At 41.6% G+C, this 24147-nt stretch overlaps 1 protein-coding gene across 3 annotated transcripts; it reads right to left on the bottom strand.

Moving 5' to 3' along the window:
• Positions 1-7663: 7663 nt before the first annotated feature.
• LOC143276602 (coatomer subunit zeta-1-like) lies at positions 7664-22566 on the bottom strand. Of its 3 annotated transcripts, XM_076581206.1 has the most exons (9): positions 22506-22566; positions 21513-21581; positions 20900-20981; positions 19749-19840; positions 18490-18623; positions 17378-17468; positions 15314-15334; positions 13199-13225; positions 7664-8944 (listed from the first exon to the last, which is right to left on the bottom strand). In XM_076581206.1, the coding sequence occupies exons 1-9, from the start codon at positions 22521-22523 to the stop codon at positions 8897-8899; spliced, it is 582 nt and encodes a 193-aa protein (XP_076437321.1). In that variant the 5' UTR covers positions 22524-22566; the 3' UTR covers positions 7664-8896. The 3 variants fall into 3 exon arrangements, with proteins under 3 accessions (XP_076437321.1, XP_076437322.1, XP_076437323.1); XM_076581207.1 differs by lacking the exon at positions 15314-15334; XM_076581208.1 differs by lacking the exons at positions 13199-13225; positions 15314-15334.
• Positions 22567-24147: the final 1581 nt, after the last annotated feature.

The following is a 24147-nucleotide window of genomic DNA, read 5'->3' on the forward strand; positions in this document are numbered from 1 at the left end:
CGTTTGTCCACATCCCCAAACCTCCCTCCTCCCCCAGCTCCCTCACGAAAAAACAACAACAAAAAAACAATGCTCCCTGCACCCCCAATACTGACATTAGCGGAACAGACGAGCCCAACATTCTCCAGAAAGTCTGTGCTCAATACCTGACGGTCTCTGGCCTGACACAGTGGCTCACTTGAGCAAACCCCCTGCCTCAACGTGAAGCAGGCAGCGTTTCACGTTGGTATTGCTGATTGCTCTGAGTCATCTTCCAGTTTCAGTTTCAGCTTCAGTTTCAGTAGCTCAAGGAGGCGTCACTGCGTTCGGACAAATCCATATACGCTACACCACATCTGCCAAGCAGACACCTGACCAGCAGCGTAACCCAACGCGCTTAGTCAGGACTTGAGAGAGAAAAGAAGGTGAATAAATAGTAGATAAATACATAACAAAAGAACAACTACTACTACTACTAATATGTATAAGGCGCACAAACTTGATGAAGTCAACTATAAACGCACATAAATATTTTTTTTAAGTACAGTAATAATAATAATAATAATAATAATAACAATAATAATAATAATTAATAAATAAATAAATAAATAGTCATCTTCCACAACAGAGGCCAATGTCTCCAGGACAGCAGTGGGAGCCCTCATCACACAGTGTCATGTGTGTTCCCCAGGACAGCAGTGAGGAACCCTCATCACACAGTGCCGTGTGTGTTCCCCAGGACAGCAGTGGAGAGCCCTCATCACACAGTGCCAACGTGTGTTCCCCAGGACAGCAGTGAGGAACCCTCATCACACAGTGCCGTGTGTGTTCCCCAGGACAGCAGTGGAGAGCCCTCATCACACAGTACCAACGTGTGTTCCCCAGAACAGCAGTGAGGAACCCTCATCACACAGTACCAACGTGTGTTCCCCAGAACAGCAGTGAGGAACCCTCATCACACAGTACCAACGTGTGTTCCCCAGGACAGCAGTGAGGAACCCTCATCACACAGTACCAACGTGTGTTCCCCAGGACAGCAGTGAGGAACCCTCATCACACAGTGCCAACGTGTGTTCCCCAGGACAGCAGTGGGCAGCCCTCATCACACAGTACCAACGTGTGTTCCCCAGGACAGCAGTGGAGAGCCCTCATCACACAGTACCAACGTGTGTTCCCCAGGACAGCAGTGGAGAGCCCTCATCACACAGTGCCATGTGTTCCCCAGGACAGCAGAGCCCTCATCACACAGTGCCAACGTGTGTTCCTCAGGACAGCAGTGGGGAGCCCTCATCACACAGTGCCAACGTGTGTTCCCCAGGACAGCAGTGGAGAGCCCTCATCACACAGTGCCAACGTGTGTTCCCCAGGACAGCAGTGGAGAGCCCTCATCACACAGTGCCAACGTGTGTTCCCCAGGACAGCAGTGGAGAGCCCTCATCACACAGTGCCAACGTGTGTTCCCCAGGACAGCAGTGGAGAGCCCTCATCACACTGTACCAACGTGTGTTCCCCAGGCACAGCAGTGGAGAGCCCTCATCACACAGTGCCATGTGTTCCCCAGGACAGCAGAGCCCTCATCACACAGTGCCAACGTGTGTTCCCCAGGACAGCAGTGGGGAGCCCTCATCACACAGTGCCAACGTGTGTTCCCCAGGACAGCAGTGAGGAGCCCTCATCACACAGTGCCAACGTGTGTTCCCCAGGCACAGCAGTGGAGAGCCCTCATCACACAGTGCCATGTGTTCCCCAGGACAGCAGAGCCCTCATCACACAGTGCCAACGTGTGTTCCCCAGGACAGCAGTGGGGAGCCCTCATCACACAGTGCCAACGTGTGTTCCCCAGGACAGCAGTGGGGAGCCCTCATCACACAGTGCCAACGTGTGTTCCCCAGGACAGCAGTGGAGAGCCCTCATCACACAGTGCCAACGTGTGTTCCCCAGGCACAGCAGTGGAGAGCCCTCATCACACAGTGCCAACGTGTGTTCCCCAGGACAGCAGTGGGGAGCCCTCATCACACAGTGCCAACGTGTGTTCCCCAGGACAGCAGTGGGGAGCCCTCATCACACAGTGCCAACGTGTGTTCCCCAGGACAGCAGTGAGGAACCCTCATCACACAGTGCCAACGTGTGTTCCCCAGGACAGCTGTTCAGGCCTCCTCCATCATCCCTGCTAAGGGGCGGAGTCCCGGCAAAACGCCATCATCCACCCCAGCAATGACCATCTCCGTGACGGAGGCCTGCACAGACATGGGGGTGACATACGTCGACCACTGCGCCACCTTCACAACTCAAAGTGGTGCGCCAAGAATGGCGCTCTATTCAAGTGCCTTTAATCCTCATCAAAAAACGGTACAGCGCGCATGGCCGAAATTCTGTACCCTTCTAAAACACAGTGTCTACAAGATCCCACTTCACCTTACCCTATGATGAACCATCACCCCTCAAAACAACCCCCCCACCCTCCCCACCCCCCTGCCGACCCCTCCCCACCCACCACGCTCCACACATACACCTCGTGTGTCCAACGAATCAGCGAACAAAAGAAAGAGTTACCAACACAGCCTCCTCACCCCCCCCCCCCCCCCCCCCCCCCGGCCACCCCGACCCTTAACCAGTACTGAGTTTCCGGATTTATTACCCAAACGCAGGCAAACACATGTAACTTTATCTCCCCCAACCACAATATTTATAGTATAGTCCTCTTCCACCCCCTCTCTCCGCCCCACACTCTCAGTCCCCCCCTCCTCCCCTCCTCCGCTCCTGCTCCACTCATTTTTTAAAAATTTATTATTATTTATTTATTTATTTGTGTAAGCTTATCTATTATTTATTCACCTTTTTTTCTTTTTCTTTTTTTTACATTATAATTATTATTTATTTATTTATTTATTTATTTATCTATCTATTTGTGTAAGCTTATCTATTATTTATTCACCCTTTTTTTTTCTTTTTTTTTCCCCCTCAAGGCCTGACTAAGCGCGTTGGGTTATGCTGCTGGTCAGGCATCTGCTTGGCAGATGTGGTGTAGCGTATATGGATTTGTCCGAACGCAGTGACGCCTCCTTGAGCTACTGATACTGAAACTGATCTTCCACCCCCTCTCTCTCTCCGCCCCACACTCTCAGTCCCTCCTCCTCCTCCTCCTCCCCCCGCTCCTGCTCCACTCATCAGGCGTGACATCGACACACGGCCCCGGTATGACCACTTCGCCCTACCACCACCACCACCACCACCACCCTTTCCTCTGCTGAACCCATCACCCAACCAGCAAGGAGGCAGCACAGCGTGCCCTGGTTTCTGCCCCGCCACTGTCCGCCGCGTCCTGCCTGTGTAGTACTGACAGGGAACAACAACAAAGTGTTCCTGCTTGGCAGCACGGTTCTATGTGTGGACCTGTGGCTCCTCCCCCACAACAGCTGTACTCTCCACTCTCTGGGGTTGGGGGTGGGAGATATGGGCGTGTGTGTGTGTGCTTGTACAAGTAAGTGTTCATCTGTGTGTGTGTGTGTGTGTGTGTGTGTGTGTGCCGTGGAAGCTGCGATACATAGACTAGAAATGAGTGTGTGGAGGAGGGGGGTAGAGGAGGTGCAGGGTAATATGTGTGGTGTGTGTGTGTGTGTTTGAGCTCATGTTCGTTTATATGTATTTGACTGTGCTTTCATATCTGTGAAACTGCATGTTTGGTACATATCTGTTATGCATGTGTAGGTGTATGTGTGAATGTGTGTCTTCATGTTTTACATTTATTTGCTTATTTATCATCATTGTTGTCTTATTTATTTATTTATTATTATTATATTATTATTATCATTACAACTACCTTTTTATATCATGATTATTATTTATTTATTTATTTATGTAAGCTTATCTATTATTTATTCACCTTTTTTTCTTTTCAGTTTTCTCAAGGCCTGACTAAGCGCGTTGGGTTACGCTGCTGGTCAGGCATCTGCTTGGCAGATGCGGTGTAGCGTATATGGATTTGTCCGAACGCAGTGACGCCTCCTTGAGCTACTGAAACTGAAACTGAAATCTCCACACCCTCTCAGAAGTGGCCCACCCCTTCCGTGGTATAACTGGCTGTGTTTTATGTATCCACCTCCCCAGCATTGCTTTCAGTTCTGAAAGTGTCAGTGTGTGAATAAATCATGTGCAGCTATATTGTTTTACGCTATCGTACTAAAGTGTACAATACAAGTGCACGCATTTGTTACACAGAAGAAAAAGAAAAAAAAATTGTGTGTGTGTGTGTGTGTGTGTGTGTGTGTGCGTGCTGCAGACATCTGATAACTAGCAAGTCCACTTTGTCACTTAATTTTTTCAATCATATATGTGTGTGTGTGTGTGTGTTTGTATTTGTATTTCTTTTTATCAAAACAGATTTCTCTGTGTGAAATTCGGGCTGCTCTCCCCAGGGACAGCGCGTCGCTACACTACAGCGCCACCTTTTTTTTTTTCTTTTTTTTTTAAATAATTTTTTCCTGCGTGCAGTTTTCTTTGTTTTTCCAATCGATGTGGATTTTTCTACAGAATTTTGCCAGGAACAACCCTTTTGTTGCTGTGGGTTCTTTTACGTGCGCCATGTGCATGCTGTACACGGGACCTCGGTTTATCGTCTCATCCGAATGACTAGCGTCCAGACCACCACTCATGGTCTAGTGGAGGGGGAGAAAAATATCAGCGGCTGAGCCATGATTCGAACCAGCGCGCTCAGATTCTCTCGCTTCCTACGCGGATGCGTTACCTCTTGGCCTTCACATGTACATAATATAACCCTTGTGCTGGCAGTCCTATTGGTTATTAGTCCTGTTGGTTATTGTAATTGCCCAGACCATCAGCTGCCCAAAAGGCTCTTCTATGGCGAGCTGCAACAAGGGAAGAAATCACACGGAGGTCAGAAGAAGCGCTTCAGAGATACTCTGAAAGTCTCTCTGAAAGCGTTTGATATCAACCCTGACTCCTGGGAGGAATCTGCAGTGGACCGTGACAAATGGCGCGCTGCTGTGCACAAAGGCGCCAAGTTGTGCGAGGCCAACAGGACTGCTGCAGCTGTTGAGAAGAGGCAGGCCAGAAAGTCACGGGCAAACAAGCTCCCTGACAATGATATGCCTGTCTTTGTCTGCCCTAACTGTCAGCGAACATTTCGTGCGCAGATTGGACTATTCAGCCATCTGCGCACTCACAGATAGATTCAAGAGCATCCTTCCCCCCACCCCACCACCACCCTCCCCCCATCCCCCTTCTGGATGACAAAGATGGTCATCATCGATCTCGATGGACACACTCATGTCATATTGTAATTGGTATTGATATAAACTGTCTTGGAACGCCGGCGTTAACCCTGACGTAAATGGGTGTTTTCGTTAAACATCTCCGAACTTAAGTTGTCCGTGTTTGTATCAACACTGAACAACTTCTTGTCATCAAATAGTATCAGTTGCGTTTTCCAGTGCTCGATTTATTTTTTCTGTTCGGAAGTTATCTGTTTCCTATTAATTTGTTTGATCATTGCCTTGCATATGTAATCCTGCTTGCGTCTGCATATTGTGGCCAGTAATTGGTGTTTGTGTATGACGTTAGTTCTTCAACAAATAGTTGTGCTGTGCTGTGGTCCTCCCAAGGTTTCTCTCAGCCGTTTATTAACTATCGTGTTGTTTCCTGACTGTGGTGAACGCTGTTTTGTGGAGTGCATCAACACTGTCTTGATCACAGCCACTGTGTGGAAAACAAGTTTCTGCGGATTCACATCGCCTACCTTCTCACCTTCATTACAGCGGCGTTGGCAGCACTGTCGTGTGTGAAGTTTCTGCCAAAGTCTGCCCAGTTCAAATAGAACCCACACTAACTAATTTGACCTTTCCTGTGTTTTATTGTTATACTACTTGTTTGTATTTCTTTACTCTCAGACAACAGCTGAAACCAGACATTGTCTGTATTTGCAAACTACCTTCCTTCAGAATGTTACTTTTCTCCTCCATCGCTACAAACATTTTACCAAGAGCGACTTAAATCCACTAACTCATTCGCTATCTCTCCACTTGCTGTTCATGAAGTTGTTTCCTTGATCTCAAATCTAAAGAATACGAAAGCAATGGGCCCAGACAATTTAAATGCATCTGTTCTCAAACTTGCTTTGCCCTTCATAGTAGACTCCCTCATATACATTTACAAATTGTGCATTGAACACAACAACGTTTCCTCTGCGCTAAGATCAGCAAAAGTAATCACACTGCCAAAGTCAAACGATATCACAGATCTTAACAATAAGACCGATATCCCTTCTATCTGTTATTTCCAAGCCTCTTGAAAAGCACGTCCACAAGCACCTTATGAAACATATGGAGCTATATAACCTTTTTCATCGCCTTCAATCTGGCTTTCGCCGTTATCACTCCTGTCACACAGCATTAACCCGGCTTTGTGATACATGGTTATCTGCAGTCAACCAAAACAAGATCACTGGAGCAGTTTTTCCAGATTTAAAGAAGGCTTTTGATCTTGTGAATCACGGAATACCGATATAAAAAACTGACTGAGCACACTCAAAACCAGCCAACTGTTTCCTTTTTCCCCATCTTACCTGGAAAACAGAACACAGCGTGTTTTCTAAAACGGCTCGTATTCTTCTGAAGGTCATGTGGTTTGTGGTGTTCCGCAAGGCTTTATTCTTGGACCCTACTCTTTTGCATCAATATTAACGACTTGCCGATGCACATATCACCTAGTAATGTCATCTGCAATCTGTTCGCTGATGACAGTTCCCTTCATTGTAGCAACACCGACACTGATCTTGTAGAATCATCTCTACAACAGGGAATAAATGACATTTCAGACTGGTGTTATCAAAATCACATGGAACTTAACCCACACAAGACAAAAAGTATGGCACTTACATCCAGACAGAAGCATCAACGTAAGCCTCTCATTTCAAAGCTCGAGGTAAACAAGAACTCAATTGAACAAGTTTCTGAGCACTGCGTTTTTGGGGTAATTATTGATTAAAAAAAAAAAAAAAACTGAACTGGCAAGCTCATATCAACCATGTATGCAAACAATTAGCCCGCAATTTGTTCTTACTCAATAAACTTAGATATTACGTTGATGTTTCAACCAGAAAATTATTCTTCGGGGCACATTGTCTTTCTCATATCAATTATGCATCTATAGTCTGGAGCAATGCGTCACAACCATCCAAAAAAAGTTAACTCATTGCATTGACGAGCAGCTAAACTTCGTTTACCTGACCACTCCCTATCAACAGATGAAAAATTAACAAAACTGGAAATATTACCCCTATACAAGCAATTCGACTACAATGAAATGGTCCTCATGTTCAAAGTACACAAAAACATGTCACCACCATACCTCAGTGACCTTGTTCAATGGACATACGATCGTTACGATTCAGATAATTATATTCTGCCTCATGTATGCATCGATTTGTACAAATCTAGCTGTGCATTTTTGGACCATCTGTTTGGAACTTTCAAAAAATGGTGTTTTTGTGTATGATCAATTCCGAAAATTCTCTATCGATCACCGGTGATCGAAAATCAAGGGAAAAAACGGCAGGGAGTTAAGAGAGAGAGAGAGAGAGTGACAGAGCGGGAGAACAAAGAGCTCACACATACAACCAATCACAAAAAAAAACACATAGAGATACACAAAAAACCCAGCCTCTACAGACTCTCCCATCTTTTATTATTACATCCTGATGAAGGTAATAGTACTAACACAATTGATCACATTGAATTCACAGGCCTGTGCCCAGGAGATACTCATCATGCTTCACAGACACGCACAAGCACACGCACACACCACATGCACACACACACACATACCCACTCAGAAAGAAACCTTACCACATGCATACGAAAACGAATGCAATGTCAAACATGTGAAATTATCTATCGTTATAAATTATACAAGAAAGACTGCACCATTCCACTTTTCCACTACATTCCTCCCCGAAACCCTCCATAATTAAATATTGTTTGTGTTGTTGTTGATGTTTTGAAACTGAAAGTCTCTCCTCCATTCTTTCTGCTTCCATGAATCATTTATTTACGGACACACAAATTCTTTTTAACCAAAACAAAACTGAAAAAAAAAGAAGCCACAGCATCACATAAGAACATTCTGTAAGAGAGTAGAGGAAGGGGGAGAGTAAGTGTGTGTACACATTATTAAGACTGGCTTTGAGAGAGTGTGTGTGTGTGTGTGTGCGCACGCACGCGCATAACAATGCACACACATTGCTTGTGTGTGTCTGAAACCCCCTTCTATTAAACAGTAGAGTTTAATTAACTTTTGCTCAAAATCGCAATCTCTTTTTGCTTTGGTCCAAGGCCCCCCCCCCTCCCCCCCCCTGCTCCCACCACACACCTGTGTATGATTTTTGTACATTATCCTCTCACTGTCAAAAAGTAGGAGACAAGGACATACTCTCAGATCATCAACAACCTCACACTCTTCCTCCATAAAATCCCAAACAATCCTGCCACAATACCCACGAACTCGCTCACCCCAACCACAGAATTTTTCCCTCACAGAACTTAACCTTTTAGAAATAACCCACCCCACACCCCCTCTCACATATCACATGCAGAGTCAAAAGCTATCCAGACAAGTCTTCAGTTTCCAAATTAAACCCTTTAGAAAAAAAAAAAAACCCCTCTCAGATACACAGTCAAAAGAAGTCCAGACAAGTCTTTGCTTTCTGACTAACACCCCCCCCCCCCTCACATGCACAGTCAAAAGGAAGTCTTTGCTTTCCAACACATCACTCATACAGAACAAACTCGCCCACTTTTTTTGTCAAAACTGATTCCTATGACAATGATGACGACAGGCGATAAAAGTGGCGATGACAAGGGTGATGAGGACGCTGCCCTGAGGATGAGACGGCGCCGGGTTTTCACTTGAGTAACGACCATTTGATCTGCTCCTTTGCTGACTGCAAGACCTGTGAGTACGACAAAGAAACAGACGAAAAAAGAACGGGTTAGACTTCTCAGGTAAAACGTCAGTCTGAAGAGCGTACTGCTTTTAACTCTTTTTTTTTTTCTTTCTTTTTAATGTGTTAATGTGTATGGCCTGATTAGGCCTTCAAACCTCTGAATTTGCTGGTCAGAATTCTCATATGCCTGCGCCAGTATTTTTTTTACCTTTTTAGAGTGGACTTTACACACACACACACACATACTCACACATACGTGCACACACACACACACACATATACACAGTATCTTTTCCCACACACTAACGTACTCAGACTGTCGCTTGAAACCTTTGGCTCTGCTAACATTTTGAGATATCAGACTGGACAAATACAAACTCTAACTCACAAATACGAAGACAGAAATGCAAGTAGCACAGCGAGTGCTCAAAAGTGAGATTAACTTTTTCTGTTTCACAATGAAAAACTACTTCATTCTCATGATTATTTCCTTGAAAAAAAAACAACAACAACAAAAAACAAAAACAAAAAAAAACAACAACCATATACACCAAAAATTCTCTTTGTCCTATGGTACAGAACTTGTGTCTAAAACCAGAGGTTTGCCAAAAGCAAACATTAACCTCTTTAGTGCCCATGGATGGAAATTTCCGTACCCTTTTTGGTGTGGAAAAAAGAAAAGAAAAAAAAAGTGCCCCAGGATGGAAATTTCCGTCAACATCATTGTAGGAATTTTCTTACCACAAGATCATTAAATTTCATGTGATATTGTCCCACCTAAAAAAAGAAAAGTACAAGTTATGTAATATATACTTTCTTTTAGTAGTTTGCATGCTGGATTTAAAAAAAAATTTTTTATTAAGATTATCACCCTCCGTCACCAAAACATCTCTTGGCAAATAGCTGACACTGAGCATAAAACTGGCTTGGCACTGAAAGGCTATATGTGTTCAGAAGCAAGGGGAATGAGAAGAAGAAGAAAAAAAAAAAACAACCACCCAAGATACACCATCACCTGAACCACAAAATCTTCCACCTTCAGTCCCCTTTGTGTGTCCAGCAGACCCATTTCATTTTTCCTAATGCACATCCCAATACTATCCTCCTGAAATCCCTGTCTGATCCTACTGAAAATCCCTGGCTGACCTTACTGAAATCCCTATTCGATCCTACTGAAATCTGGTTTCTGATCCTACTGAAAATCCCTGTCTGATCCTACTGGAATCCCTGTGAAATCTTGACCCTGGAATTCCTGTCTGACACTTCTGAAATCCCTGTCCAGTCGTAGCGGAATCCCTGTGAAATCCTTGTCTGATCCTGCTTGGATCCCCCCCCACCCTCCTTAACCCACTCCCATCCAAAATGATGTGGGTCCTTCACACCCATGACAGACAGGGGAGCTCTGCAAAACTGACTCTATATCGACTACGTGTCTTAGAGACCCACAGGGGAGCTCTACAAAACTGACTCCATATCGACTACGTGTCTTAGAGACCCACAGGGGAGCTCTACAAAACTGACTCCATATCGACTACGTGTCTTAGAGACCCACAGGGGAGCTCTGCAAAACTGACTCTATATCGACTACGTGTCTTAGAGACACACATCATCATCTTATCCATATACGTTAGTCGTGTCCGACTATTTCTATATTGACTACGTGTCTTAGAGACCCACATCATCATCTTATCCATATACGTTAGTCATGTCCGACTAGGACCATCTGAGCAGCAGAGGAGGCAACTGCTGTCCCGACTATCTGGGCTAGAACTTGATCATGGTGGAGAGTATCTTGCCCAGGTTACATCTCCACTCTTGCGACCACGAGGGTTTTTAGAACAGTCGGCCTTGGGATGGTTCCCCTAGGCCAACTTAGCCCCCAAGGCTGCAGCACTGTGAGCCAGTGCAATACTGCTGGTGCTACCTATTTTGAGAATCACGGTCCTTCCTTCACAAAAGACTGAGCTGTAAATGACCTCCCACTGCAGTGGAGTACAGACATGGTGAATTGTTTCCTTTACCATGAATGGGTCAGACAAGACTCTCCGACATAGGAATAAGCAGGTAAATAAGGAAGTATGGTCAAGGTTAAAAAAAAAAAAAAGCAGATAGAGATCAGTAAAGAAAAAACACAAAAAAACCAAAAAACAAACCCAAACAACCTCCTGATACAACGCCTCCATTCAGCACACACACACATACACGTGTGCGTGGCCAGTGACGCAAAACTTGAAACATTCATTATTACACGCATCTCTTTGTCATAAGCACCACGGGTATGCACACCTCCCTCTTAGCAACAGCAGTCCGATTGCTGATGTGCATCTACATACACTGATAAAAGATTTATTTTAAAAGACAAATAAGCGCTCTTCCAATAAACACACACAAGCATCCCATAATCTTGTTTTCATGTCCATCATCACCATAGTAAGAAAAACAACCCAGGACCATCAAAATGTAACAAGAAAGAAAACCCAAAGACAAGTAAACACCCTTCGTAGACTCTTGAGTTAACAGATAAACATTATACAAACACTCTGCTACAAATACTCCTCAACACACACACACACACACACACACACACTCACAGCATCTGCACAAAAATGAGAAGAATCCACATTTGTTACAATGTTAGTAATTTGTTTTCCCACTTTTTTTTTTAACGCAATTAACTGGCTTAGTTAAAACCACCATGCTACACACAGTCTACTCAAATACTGATGAATGTACAAAAAAGAAAAAAAAAAGTAGAATGTGCGAGGTAAATAAGCACAGCGGCAGTGTGGAAAGCTTTCTTATAATTAAGTCATCGTAATTTCATGTCCTCTTTAGACAGAACCAAAGCACTGATGCGTTCTATCGTTGAGTGTTGTATGCATTCATACACTGAATCACACATGTCCACTGATGAACACACAGAGATGCGGGCATGTCAAAAAGACATACATTCTTTAGTGTGTGCTAACATATTCCCCACTACAAACTCACTGTCGTGATCAACACAAATGTGAAACAGACTCTGGTAGGATGGTGGGGCTGGGGGGAAGGGGTTAATGAAAACTGCTAATGATCATGGGTAAAAATTATTTCCATTAGCATATATGTCCAAGAGACTCAGTCAACCTTCTTCATATCACATTAAAACTGATAAAAGTACCATTCACTCTATTCCTGAAACATAAGGAAATGCGATTTACAGAAAGAAATTCTCTACACACTTTCAATTATCCTCAATTATAAACCGAAAAAAAAAAACAACTGTTTTCCATCCATATGGCATTGCTTTTTGCTTTTTTTTTTTTTTTTTTTAACTAAGAAATCTGTTTTGATTTTTTTTTTTTTCAATTTCTGTATTAAATAAAATATAAGACATTTATTCTACCCACAGCCAACTATCTATACATTGTAGGGGAAAGGATGAAGGGAGTAAGTAAAGTACTGATGCAAACACACTCATTAAACTATGCGTCTCTTTAATAAGTTTAAGTTACTTATCACTGACACATTCACACTAACAAGCTCTCTTTTATATATCACTAAACACATTCACACTAACAAGCTCTCTTTTATATAACTTATCACTGACACATTCACACTAATGAGCTCTCTTTTATATAACTTATCACTGACTCATTCACACTCACAAACTACATCTCTCTTTATGTTACTTATCACTGACACATACACACTCACAAACTATGCGTCTCTCTTTATGTTACCTATCACTGACACATACACACTCACAAACTATGCATCTACCTTTATGTTACCTATCACTGACACATACACACTCACAAACAATGCGTCTCTCTTTATGTTACTTATAACTGACTCCTTCACACTCAAAACTACGTGTCTCTCTTTATCACTGACACATACACACTCACAAGCTATGCATCTCCCTTTCCTGTTTACACGTCAATTCCCATTTTCTTTCTGTTTCGATATAAATTCTTTCGACCGACTTAACTTCCTCTTTTCAACAACCACCACCACCACCACCCCACAAAGTAAGTGGCCCGTCAAGATGAACAAAGAGTAATCAAAATGGATGGGGGGTAAAAAAAAACCAACAGTCACACGACACAAAAGCCAAGGCATGTGAGTTATTAACGCACCAGTGAGCAGCAGCTTTGCAGCATAGTTATGCACAGAATAGAGAGACCCAACCACCTTATTCAAGGGTTTTTTTACGAATTAAAAAAAAAAAAAAAAATCTTAAAAGAATCCCTTTAAAGAGTCCCTCCGACCACTTGCCTTTCCGGGTTTAATTGAGCCAACCACCTACACACGAGAATGAGAGAAAAAAAAAAAAAGGAAAAGAAAAGAAATGTCAGAGATGATGTAACAGGTTAACACAGCCACTCACAGAATCTTTTCTTTCAGATTTTTTTTTTTTTTTTTTTTTTTTTTTTTGACAGCCGAGACCAGAACAAAATTCCATACTTTTCCTTGACATTTTCTTTTCCCAGACCAAACTGAATATTTCCCATACCAAACGTGGATGAAAAATGAATAATAATTAAAAAATATATAAATTTTTTAATTAAAAAAAAATTGTCTGCTAGATCGCTGACAAAAAAAGAGATTGATGATATCCTATTAACAATGTTCAATTTAAAGACAAAAAAAAGTTTGGCATTATCCTGGTATTGATGTTCAAATTTCTCCACTCTTTTGTTTTTTTTTGATACATTAAGCTTTTTTTGTTCAACAGTACTGGTCAAGAGTTCAATTAGTTTCCAAGATTTTTCCGGACCCTGAATGGCTAAACCTATTTTTCCATGACTGTTCCAGCCCTGGAAAATGGTTCTCATTTTTCCAAGACGTTTCCAGACTTCTATGACTGTATGAACACTGTTTCTTTCTTGCAAACGAACGCTAGACAGAAATCTGTTTAGGTCAAGCCACACCGCACCAACCCCCCCCCCCCCCCCCCACCCCCCCCCACACCACACACACAAAAGCATACATTAATTTTTTTTTTTTTTTTATACAAACATTGATTAACATTAGACGGGCGCAACAGCCGAGTGGTTAAAGCGTTGGACTGTCAATCTGAGGGTCCCGGGTTCGAATCACGGTGACGGCGCCTGGTGGGTAAAGGGTGGACATTTTTATGATCTCCCAGGTCAACATATGTGCAGACCTGCTAGTGCCTGAACCCCCTTCGTGTGTATATGCAAGCAGAACATCAAATACGCACGTTAAAGATCCTGTGATTCATGTCAGCGTTCGGTGGGTTATGGAAACAAGAACATACCCAGCATGCACACCCCCGAAAACGAAGTATGGCTGCCTACATGGCGGGGTAACAACGGTCATACACGTAAAAGCCCACTCGTGTGCATACGAGTGAATGCAGAAGAAGAAGAAGATTAACATTACTCCAGAAAAGAAAGCAACTAGGCTTCAAATATATCAATCTTATTTATCACTATACAAAGAGCTTTACAGTGATAAAGTTAACATTACTCCAGACAAGAGTACACCTGGGGCTCAACGTCTTCATTTGACTTGTCATTAACCCTGCTATTTACCAATATCCAAACCTCCCATGCAACCCCCCCCCCACACACACCCCCTTCCCAACCCCACCCCACCCCCTCCATCCCCCTAACCCCCTTTTTCACATGCAAAACACACCTGCGCACACGCTCACATGCACACGCACACACACACACACGCACACGCACACACACACATGTACTGATGACGTCCCCCTCAGCCACTACTGCGATGAATTCCCCAACCACTACCACCACCAAGAGGAAGTAACTCTCCCTTCCCACAGGTATGGAGGAGAACACAGGAGCTACTGGAGAACAGAAAGGACAGCAAAGGAGGGGTGATGATTAATACTAATACAAATGATAACAATGGTGATGATGCTAATGATAATAATAATAATAATAATAATAAAGAGAAGAAGAAATACAATGATGATAATGATAATAATAACAACGCTAATAATAATATCAATGCAAAGAAGAAAAAAAAACAATATTGATAATAACAATGATGATAATAATAGTTATAATAATTATAATAATAATGAGGAGAAAAACAATAATAACAATTACAATAATAAGAACAATGAGGATAATAACAATGATGACAATAATAATAATAATAATAATAATAATAACTACAATACCAATGAGAAGATGAATAACAATAACAATTAAAAAAACAACAAAAAAACTTAATAAAAATAATGGTAATACTAACCATGAGAAGAAGAACAACAACAAAAACAATAATAATAATAATGAGGAGGAGGAGAAGAACAATAATAATAATAGTAATAATAATATTACAACTCACTACCTGGGGGCTCCATACCAGATGGGAAGGGAAACTGTCACTTACCTCTAGTTTTTTGTTAAGCTGCTATAATATTCAAAAGGCATATCAACTTAAGATGTTACACAGAACAGCCAAACAAACAAACAAACAAAAAAAGAACAAAAAGTACAAATGGTAACAAAAAGTACAATCAATCACAAAATATCAAAGAATTAACATCTAAAACCCAATCACAAATTGACTAATTGACACAGACAAGAAGAAAACAAAGAGTACAAACAATCACAAGCTATAACAGACTTAACATCTAAACACCATTCACAAATTTACAAACTGACGCAGACGAATAACAAGAAGGTAAAAAAAAAAAAAAAAAAAAAAAAAAAAAAAAAGGGGGGAGTAAAGACAAGAAACCCAGCAAGCAAACTCTTTCTCTGTAAAGTGTTCAAAGAGAAGTTTTAGAGAAAGCATGTGTCTTATATCTGCAGTACATCAGTGACGTCTGCGTTGATGGCTTAGGAGAAAACATGTTTCATCATTTCATGTACAGCCACAGTTTGAAACATTTGTACTGCCTACAGTACATGTCATCAAGTGTGTTTTTGAGAAAGCCTTGTTTCTTGTCTGCAACTCATTTGCGTTGCCTGGTACGTCTGCCTTTGGCTAGCCAGTCTATTTTCTCCACTTTTCGAAGCACTGTTTTGGAGGACCTTGGTCAGCGCAGCTTTTGCTTTGCCGATGGCAATGCTCCACAACTTATCTCCTCGACTCATCTAAATAGCTGAGTGGTTAAAGCGTTGGACTTTCAATCTAAGGGTCCTGGGTTTGAACCTCGGTAAAGGCGCCTGGTGGGCAAAAGGGTGGAGATTTTTTCCATCTCCCAGGTGCAGACCGGTTAGTGCCTGAACTCCCTTCGCATGTACATGCATGCAGAAGATCAAATACGCATGTTAAGGATCCTGTAGTCCATGTCAGCGTTCGGTGGGTCAAGGAAACAAGAACATAGCAGGCAAGAATCCCCCATCCCCTGAAAATGGAGCTGAGGTAAAAACGGTCATACAAGCAAACGCTCACAAGTGTATACAAGTGAACAAGGAAGTCCCACACCAGGAATGAAGAAGAAGAAAAAACCTACACTTCTCTAAAAAGATTTATCAAGATTTACATCATTTACTACTTAAGAAAGACAAGACTTTGAATGACAAGATTCAACGAAAATTGGAAATGTTTAATACCACCAAACAAAATATTGAAAGTCAAACAATTTGCAAAAACTTGTCAAAACATTTGTTAACAATGCAGTCTTTACTGATCTTAGTCTGCTGTGGATAGAATCTTTTAATATACTGTTATCATGTTACCTTCCTGAAAAACACAAATAACACCAAGCAACCACAAAAAGCAAACAAACAACAAATTATGGTTAAGATACAAAAAAACAACCACGAAATAAAAAACAAAGATTATTTCCCCCTACTTCATCATATCAGTATCTTGTACTCATATTTACTTACCTGAAACTAATTCTGCACCTCACAAAGTAGAAACTTCACAGTTTTATTTGAAAAAAGAAGACCTGAAAACCTAAGATTACCACTTGGGAAAGAGTAAAGCATTGTCCACTAAATCTTATTCTTAACACATGTCAAGAAAAACTTATTCTTAAAATTTACCAGGCAACGAGGCAACTCAAAATATTGTACTATATGAGCAAGAAAACTGAACTGAAAAAAAAAGTAACAGTCAACAGAAATAAAAAAAAAACAAGAAAAAAAGTAACAGTCAACAGAAATAAAAAAACAAGAAAAAAAAACTATCATCGGTATACATACTTACCATCATTAAAGTCACACACACATACACACACACATACACACACAAAAGAGTAACACACACACACAAAAAAAACAAAACCCAACCACCTCTGATTAGCTTCAGCAGAAATCAAAACAAGAGAAAACAAAAAAGTAATAAAAAAAAAAAAAAGAGTTTGTTATACTCTTACAAGTTGTATCCAACAAACAAACACCACACACACACAAAAGGAACACAAGAAAACACTGTTTCGCCACCAAACCACCCACACACACACTTGAAACAAAACAAAAAGCACAATCCCCAATCTACCTGAGCAACGGTCTGTTCACCCAGCGGAATGTCTTCATTGCGGATGGCCACTTTCTGCACAATGGCATTGGGGTCGGCCTCCAAAAGAATCCTGCCCACAGAAACCATCACTCACTGCCACACACTGTGTGCAACACCTCCTCCAATCCATAGACACTAGTATCTCACTGACAGTCGTCTTATGACATCACGCTACACTGTGTATGTTTCGAAGCACTGGACAAGACGAATTTGACAGATTTTTATTTCAGTTCCTCGATGAGCGTTCGGACAAATCCAAGTATATGCACTCCACATCTGTTAGGCAGATGCCTGACCAGCAGCGTAACCCAGTGCACTTTGTCAGGCCTTGAGTGCATACATATATATTTGTGAACCTAGCACAGTGGATTTTTTTTTTTTTTTTATACATGATTTTACCAGAGGACAACAATTTTGTTGCCATGGGTACTTTTTCAGTGCGCCTGCGCCAAGTGTGTGCCACACACTGGACCTCGCTTTATCATCTCATCCTGATGACAAGACGCACAGTTTGATGTTCAAGTCAAACTTTGGAGAGAGGGCATGTAAGAGCAGGATTCAAATCCCCTCACTTTCATGGAAACTGTATTGGCAGATATGCGTCTTTAACCATTCTGTCACTTTGCTCCTTTGACTGAGAGCTAGGGGAGTCGACTTCTGATTCAGTGGCTGACAACATGGAGAAATGTGTAGCTCAGCTTGCCGAGGTGTGAATCAAACGTTTTGCAAATTAAAGAAAGGAAGGCAAATATATATATATATATATATATATATATATATATATATATATATATATATATAATAACAAACTGGCAAAATGTACAGGCATATAGAGGAAAACACAAAAGTGTCCTTCCAAAAGTTTAGATGTGTGTCTCTGTTCTTAGCATTCTATGCAGGACAGCCAACAACAGTGCAGTTGGACCCTCCAGGCATGGTGAAAATTACAAAGCTCTGAAGCCAAACAGTATATGAACTGCCCAGACGCTGCCAAAGAACGTTCTATCTGTTACACACGCACACATGCACGCACTCACACACACACAAACACCAGAGAACATCAACGCAAAGTCAGTGTGCACTCCGCTCACCCGCCGTCACAGATTTCATCGGCAGCGAGGTAAACGGCATCCATGTTGTCCAGCAGCGCCCTCTTTTCCACGTTCTTTCTCAAGATCTGGCTGATGGAGTCGTAGAAAGCGTTCAGCACACTTGCCAGAATCAACTGTTGGAAGCACATAAGAAACAAAATTGTGAAAAAGATTTTTTTTTTTCCCCTCCCTGCAAGTCCAAATGATACAAGCATCTGCAATTTTTTGTTTTGTTTGCTTCACTCAACTAAACATACCATACATACCATTTTTTGAGGAAGCGTCTGGGTTTGTTCCAATCCAATATACCTTTCGTTTACCTGTATGCTAGCTGAATCAGTAGCAAAAGCAGCATTGACTTGAAGTTGTGTACCTTGTGAATGGAGAGAGTGACCACTCTTTACTGTTCGTTATACCATATAAGCATCACATAATTCAACACCTGAGAGAAAAACTTTTCCGCCATAATTTTCACACTTAAAAATGTTTTGTTTTTGTTTTTTAAAGAAAAAAAAGCCAAATGTACAGCTGAATGACGAGCAACGAGACAACCATTCAAGGTATAGTTGGAGGGGAGGGAGTAAAAATCCTGCTCCATATGAGGGACTCGAACTGGAGACCATCACCACTCAGCCTCTGCTCTGCTTCAAACAAGCAAGAAAGGGAAAGGGGTGGAGTGGTGGCCTAGTGGAAGCACATCCGCCTGGGAAACGAAGGAATTTGAGCGCAAGGGATCAAACCCCACACCCACCAGTATTTTCGCCCCTTCCACTAAGCCTTGAAAAGGTGGTCTAGATGCTAGTCTTTCGGATGAGACAATAAACTCAGATCCCACACAAAGCGTGTACTTAAATCACTGAAAAGAGCCCATGGCAACAAATGGGTTGTACCTTTCAAAATTTTGAAGAAAAAAATTCCTTTGATAGTTCAGTTCAGTAGTCAAGGAGGCATTACTACGTTCGGACAAATCCATATGTGTATATATTTATATATATATATATATATATATATATATATATATATATATGCACGCTACACAACTTTTGCTAAGCAGATGCCTTACCAGCCTTTTCCTTTTGATAGGAAAACAAATACACTTGCAGGCTGATAAATGACAACAAAAAAAAAAAAAAAAAAAAAGGTGGCGCTACACTGTATAGCAACATGCTCTCCCTGAGGAGAACAACCTGAATTTCACACACCGAGGAATCTGTTGTGACAAAATAAAATGCGCTACAATACAAGCTCAGGGAGCTCACCTCGTTTTCATGCGAAGACCCCACCACATAGAAGAAAAGATCGACGTTGCTTTTGTACACACATGTCAGTCCCTCGAACATGATGATCTCAGCTGAAACAGTGTTCAGAGCCAGAAGGTTATCACACTCTTGTGTTATCATTTCCATTCCCAAGGTACTGCGCATGTAAACATTTCGACCATTATAAGACTCACACGGGAATTGAAGACAACGGATCAAAGCCAGAAGGTTATCGTACTCTTGTGTTACCATTTCCATGGTATTGCGTGTGTAAGCATTTTGATCATTATAAGACTCACATAAAAACTGAAGACAACATATTGAAGCCAGAAGGCTGATGGGTGCAGTGGTTATAATGTTAGAGCGCTGGATTCTTGGGTTCGATCCCCGGTCTGGGAGCACCTGGTGGGTGAAAGGTGGAGATTTTCCAAATTTCCCGGGTCAAACTTATGTGCAAACCTGCTAGTGTCCGAAACAGCTTTGTGTAAACACACTTGCAGAAGATTAAATATGGATCTTAAATATCCTGTCAACCATGTCTGCGTTCAATGGGTTACGGAGACGAAAACATACCAAGTGGTTACAATGTTAGACTTTCAATTTGAGGGTCTCCAGATCGAAATCCCTGTAACTGCGCCTGATGGGTAAAGGGTGGACATTTTTCCGATCTCCCAGATCAACTTATGCGCAGACCTACGAGTGCCTGAACCACCTTCATGTTTATATATGCAAGTAGAAGAAGAAGATCAAATACAGATGTTAAAGATCCTGTAATCTATATCAGCATTGGGTGGGTTATGGAAACAAGAACACACCCAATATGCACATCCCTCAACACACCCAATATACACATCCCTCTAAACAGAGAATGGCTGCCTAAATGGCAGTGTAAAAGCAGTCAATACACATAAAATACCTCTCATACATATGAGAGAAGGTAAGAGTTGCAGTTCACAAAAAAAGGGGAAAAAAAAGAAAAAAAAAGTACAATCACAGTTAGTCACCAATTGCCTACCACACTGACAATATACTTTTCAAGGGAAAAAAAGTACAATCACAGTTAGTCACCAATTGCCTACCACACTGACAATATACTTTAATCATACTACGAAAAAAGGAAACCAGTTTCAAAATGTAATAATAGTACAAACCATTGGCTCTGTGAGTTTTGTTGAACAGGTTCTTTTCAAAGGCCTTTTGCTCCTTGACTGTAGAGAATGTGTCATCATAGTACTGCAAGTAGAAAAAAAACACACAAAAAACCCAGAACAATTGTCAAAAGGTGTAAGAAAGATAAACCAACTACCACTTAGAGAGAGAGAGAGTGAGTGACAGAGACACAGAGAGAGTATGTGTGTGTGTGTGTGTGTGTGTGTGTGTGTGTGTGTGTGTGTGTGTGTGTGTGTGTGTATGTCATAGAGGCATTAACTGATTAAGCATGCACTCTGTGAGTGTGTGTGCACATGCTTGCAGCAATGGCTGTAAGCGCATGCATCACTATCACAGAGAGAGACAGAGAGTTGATTTGTCAGTACAATGGTCAAATTGACAATACATGGTTACTGTTCAGCAAGTGTGCATGTGCATACATGTGTGCAGCATTCAAACAGTAGTGGAAGATGACGCTACTCCTCCCCTCCACCCAAACATTTCTACTATTCTAGCTCATGGTCTTCTTGTTTGGGTTAACTTGTAATGCATACCCATTTCTTTTTCAATGGTAGTGTTTTATTTTTTTTTTTTTTTCCAAAGAAGTTTACGCACCTTGGTTAACAGTCTATTGCCATCGTTGTCCAAAATGGCCAGAGCCTTGATGGAATACAGAGAGGGTTCCTGTAAAGCAAACAACCAAACAAACAAAAATGAGCTTAAACAAGACCCGTTCTAAAAGTGTATGAGCTGGAAAAGACTGCAGCTGAAGAGAACATACTTTCTTTTTGGTCAGTCTATGGCCAACAGAGCAAACCTGTTGGCTATAGCTTGCACCAATTTCACATGGTCAATATATCATTAAATATAATATGAATCATGCCAACCCATTAAGTACATGAGATGAATATTGCCTGCTGTGATAGAAGAAGAACCTCAATGTGTTGAAGTTTAAGGAGAGTGAAGTGGAGTGGACTGACTTCCTTTCAAACATGTAATTGCCAGCAAGACCACACGGAAACTGGCTTTCAGTATCACTATCAGCTATACTTTTCTGAACTCATGAATACATTTCATTTTCCTTTTGAATGGGAGGGTTGGGTTGACTGTGTGATGGGTGTGCAAAGCCTAAACTTTTGCCAGTAATTTTTAACTATACAGTTTACCTCGATAGAAAAAAAAACGGGAATTGTTTCCAAGATGTATAGTCACACACACACACACACACACACACACGCCTTAAACTAGCAGAAGACACACACATGCGAGTGCGAGTATGTCTGCACACACACATACACCTTTGACATCGATGCATACTTTATGCAGCCAGGTGCAACAGAGAGAGAGAGAGAGAGAGAGAGAGAGAGAGAGAGCACGAATGGAGACGGCTACATATTAGACACTTGGGTCTGAGACTGGGGCATTGGGGGTGGGATTCTGAGCAGACGGCATTTTTGTGATCTTAATTTTGAATTACTAAACTTTACATGCTGCACTTAACACATATTGTCAGAGTGAAAATATATTAGTACTTTCTCCGGATAATGTGCCGAACAACAATGTATATTGAACAGAATATCATAATCAGCAGTAAAGTGTCAAACTTACTAGGATTCCTCCGTCCATGTTGATGTTGGTTATCTTGACGTGGTTGCAGGTCCGCGCTGAATGAATTGACTGAAGTCAGTGGCTATACCAACAGCAACAATTATTTGTTTACTAATGATCACACGCACACACACACACACACACACACACACACACACACATATATATATATATGTGTGTGTGTGTGTGTGTGTGTGTGTGTGTGTGTGTGTGTGTGTGTGTGTGTGTGTGTGTGTGTGTGTGTGTGTGTGTGTGTGATATATATCTCAAAATAATGAAAATCGATATTTTTTTTTACAAATTTATCAGACTGGAATAAAAAAATTTTAAACGTTTAAAATAAAGATAATTTTTAAAAAGATGATACAAATTTCGCATGTTCGAAGTCTTATCTTTGCTGTCGGTAAGTGTTTTAGCAAATACTGTCATTAGTTGTAGACGTTTTAATGTTTTCAGGTGCATGCGCTGTACTGATCGAGGTACTGCTGCACACATTCGTCACTTCGAGTCAGTCCAGTTGCAGTTTCAGTTTCAGTAGCTCAAGGAGGCGTCACTGCGTTCGGACGAATCCATATACGCTACACCACATCTGCCAAGCAGATGCCTGACCAGCAGCGTAACCCAACGCGCTTAGTCAGGCCTTGAGAGAAAAAAAAAGGTGAATAAATAATAGATAAATACATAAAAAAAATAATAATAACTACTACCACTACTAATAATATGTATAAGGCGCAAAAACGTGATGAAGTCAACTAGAAGCGTACATAAATAAATAAATAAATAAATAAATAATGTGGTTTTTTTTAAATGTCCAGTTAGTGAATTTGTTCCAGGCTTTTCTGAAATTTCGTCAGCCGATGATGTGACAATATGTTTTTGGACAGACGCTGATGATAGGGACCCTACTTATATAGCGCCTATCCTCGGTCAGAACCCCATAGCTAAGCGCTCGGCCGTAGTTACAAACTTGGGTTCATTTGCACAACAGGCTGCCTAATGGGGTAGAGCCGAATGACGGCTGCCATTGGGCGCTCATCATTCGTTTCCTGTGTCATTCAGTCAGATTTCATGCACAGATGCACACTCAGACAGACAAGTAACATTTTACATGTACGACTGTTATCACTGCTCCCAGGTACTCCAGTGAAGCTGTGGACTGTTTCCAGTTCAGTTCTCAGTCGTCGTTGACCCTATGGTGTCAGTGCTGATGCCGTTCAGAGGTGTTGTTGGTCATCAGTTTGGTCTTCTCGATCTGCACCGATTTCCATGCAAGATATATATATATATATATATAAGAACACTGCAGCCTATATATATATATATATATATATATATATATATATATATATATATATATATATATATATATATATATATATATATATAGGCTGCAGTGTTCTTCAGTGTCTGAGCGTTCCATCAGTCTTCTTAATATAACTCCTCAGTCTTATTTCTCCGCTAACCCGTCGATGTCGTTGGCAAAACAGGTCGTTGACTGTTCTGCTTCCGATGATGACTGTTCCTTCGTGTTCATCTAATGCCCCGTCAAGTTAATTATTCTTTCGAGGATGATCATAAAGAGAGTAGATGAGAACAGGCAGCCTTATCTGACTCAGTCCGACCGTTGTTCTGAACAAGTCCC

This window comes from Babylonia areolata, chromosome 32 (assembly GCF_041734735.1).
Source record: "Babylonia areolata isolate BAREFJ2019XMU chromosome 32, ASM4173473v1, whole genome shotgun sequence".
Classification (NCBI taxonomy): domain Eukaryota; kingdom Metazoa; phylum Mollusca; class Gastropoda; order Neogastropoda; family Buccinidae; genus Babylonia; species Babylonia areolata.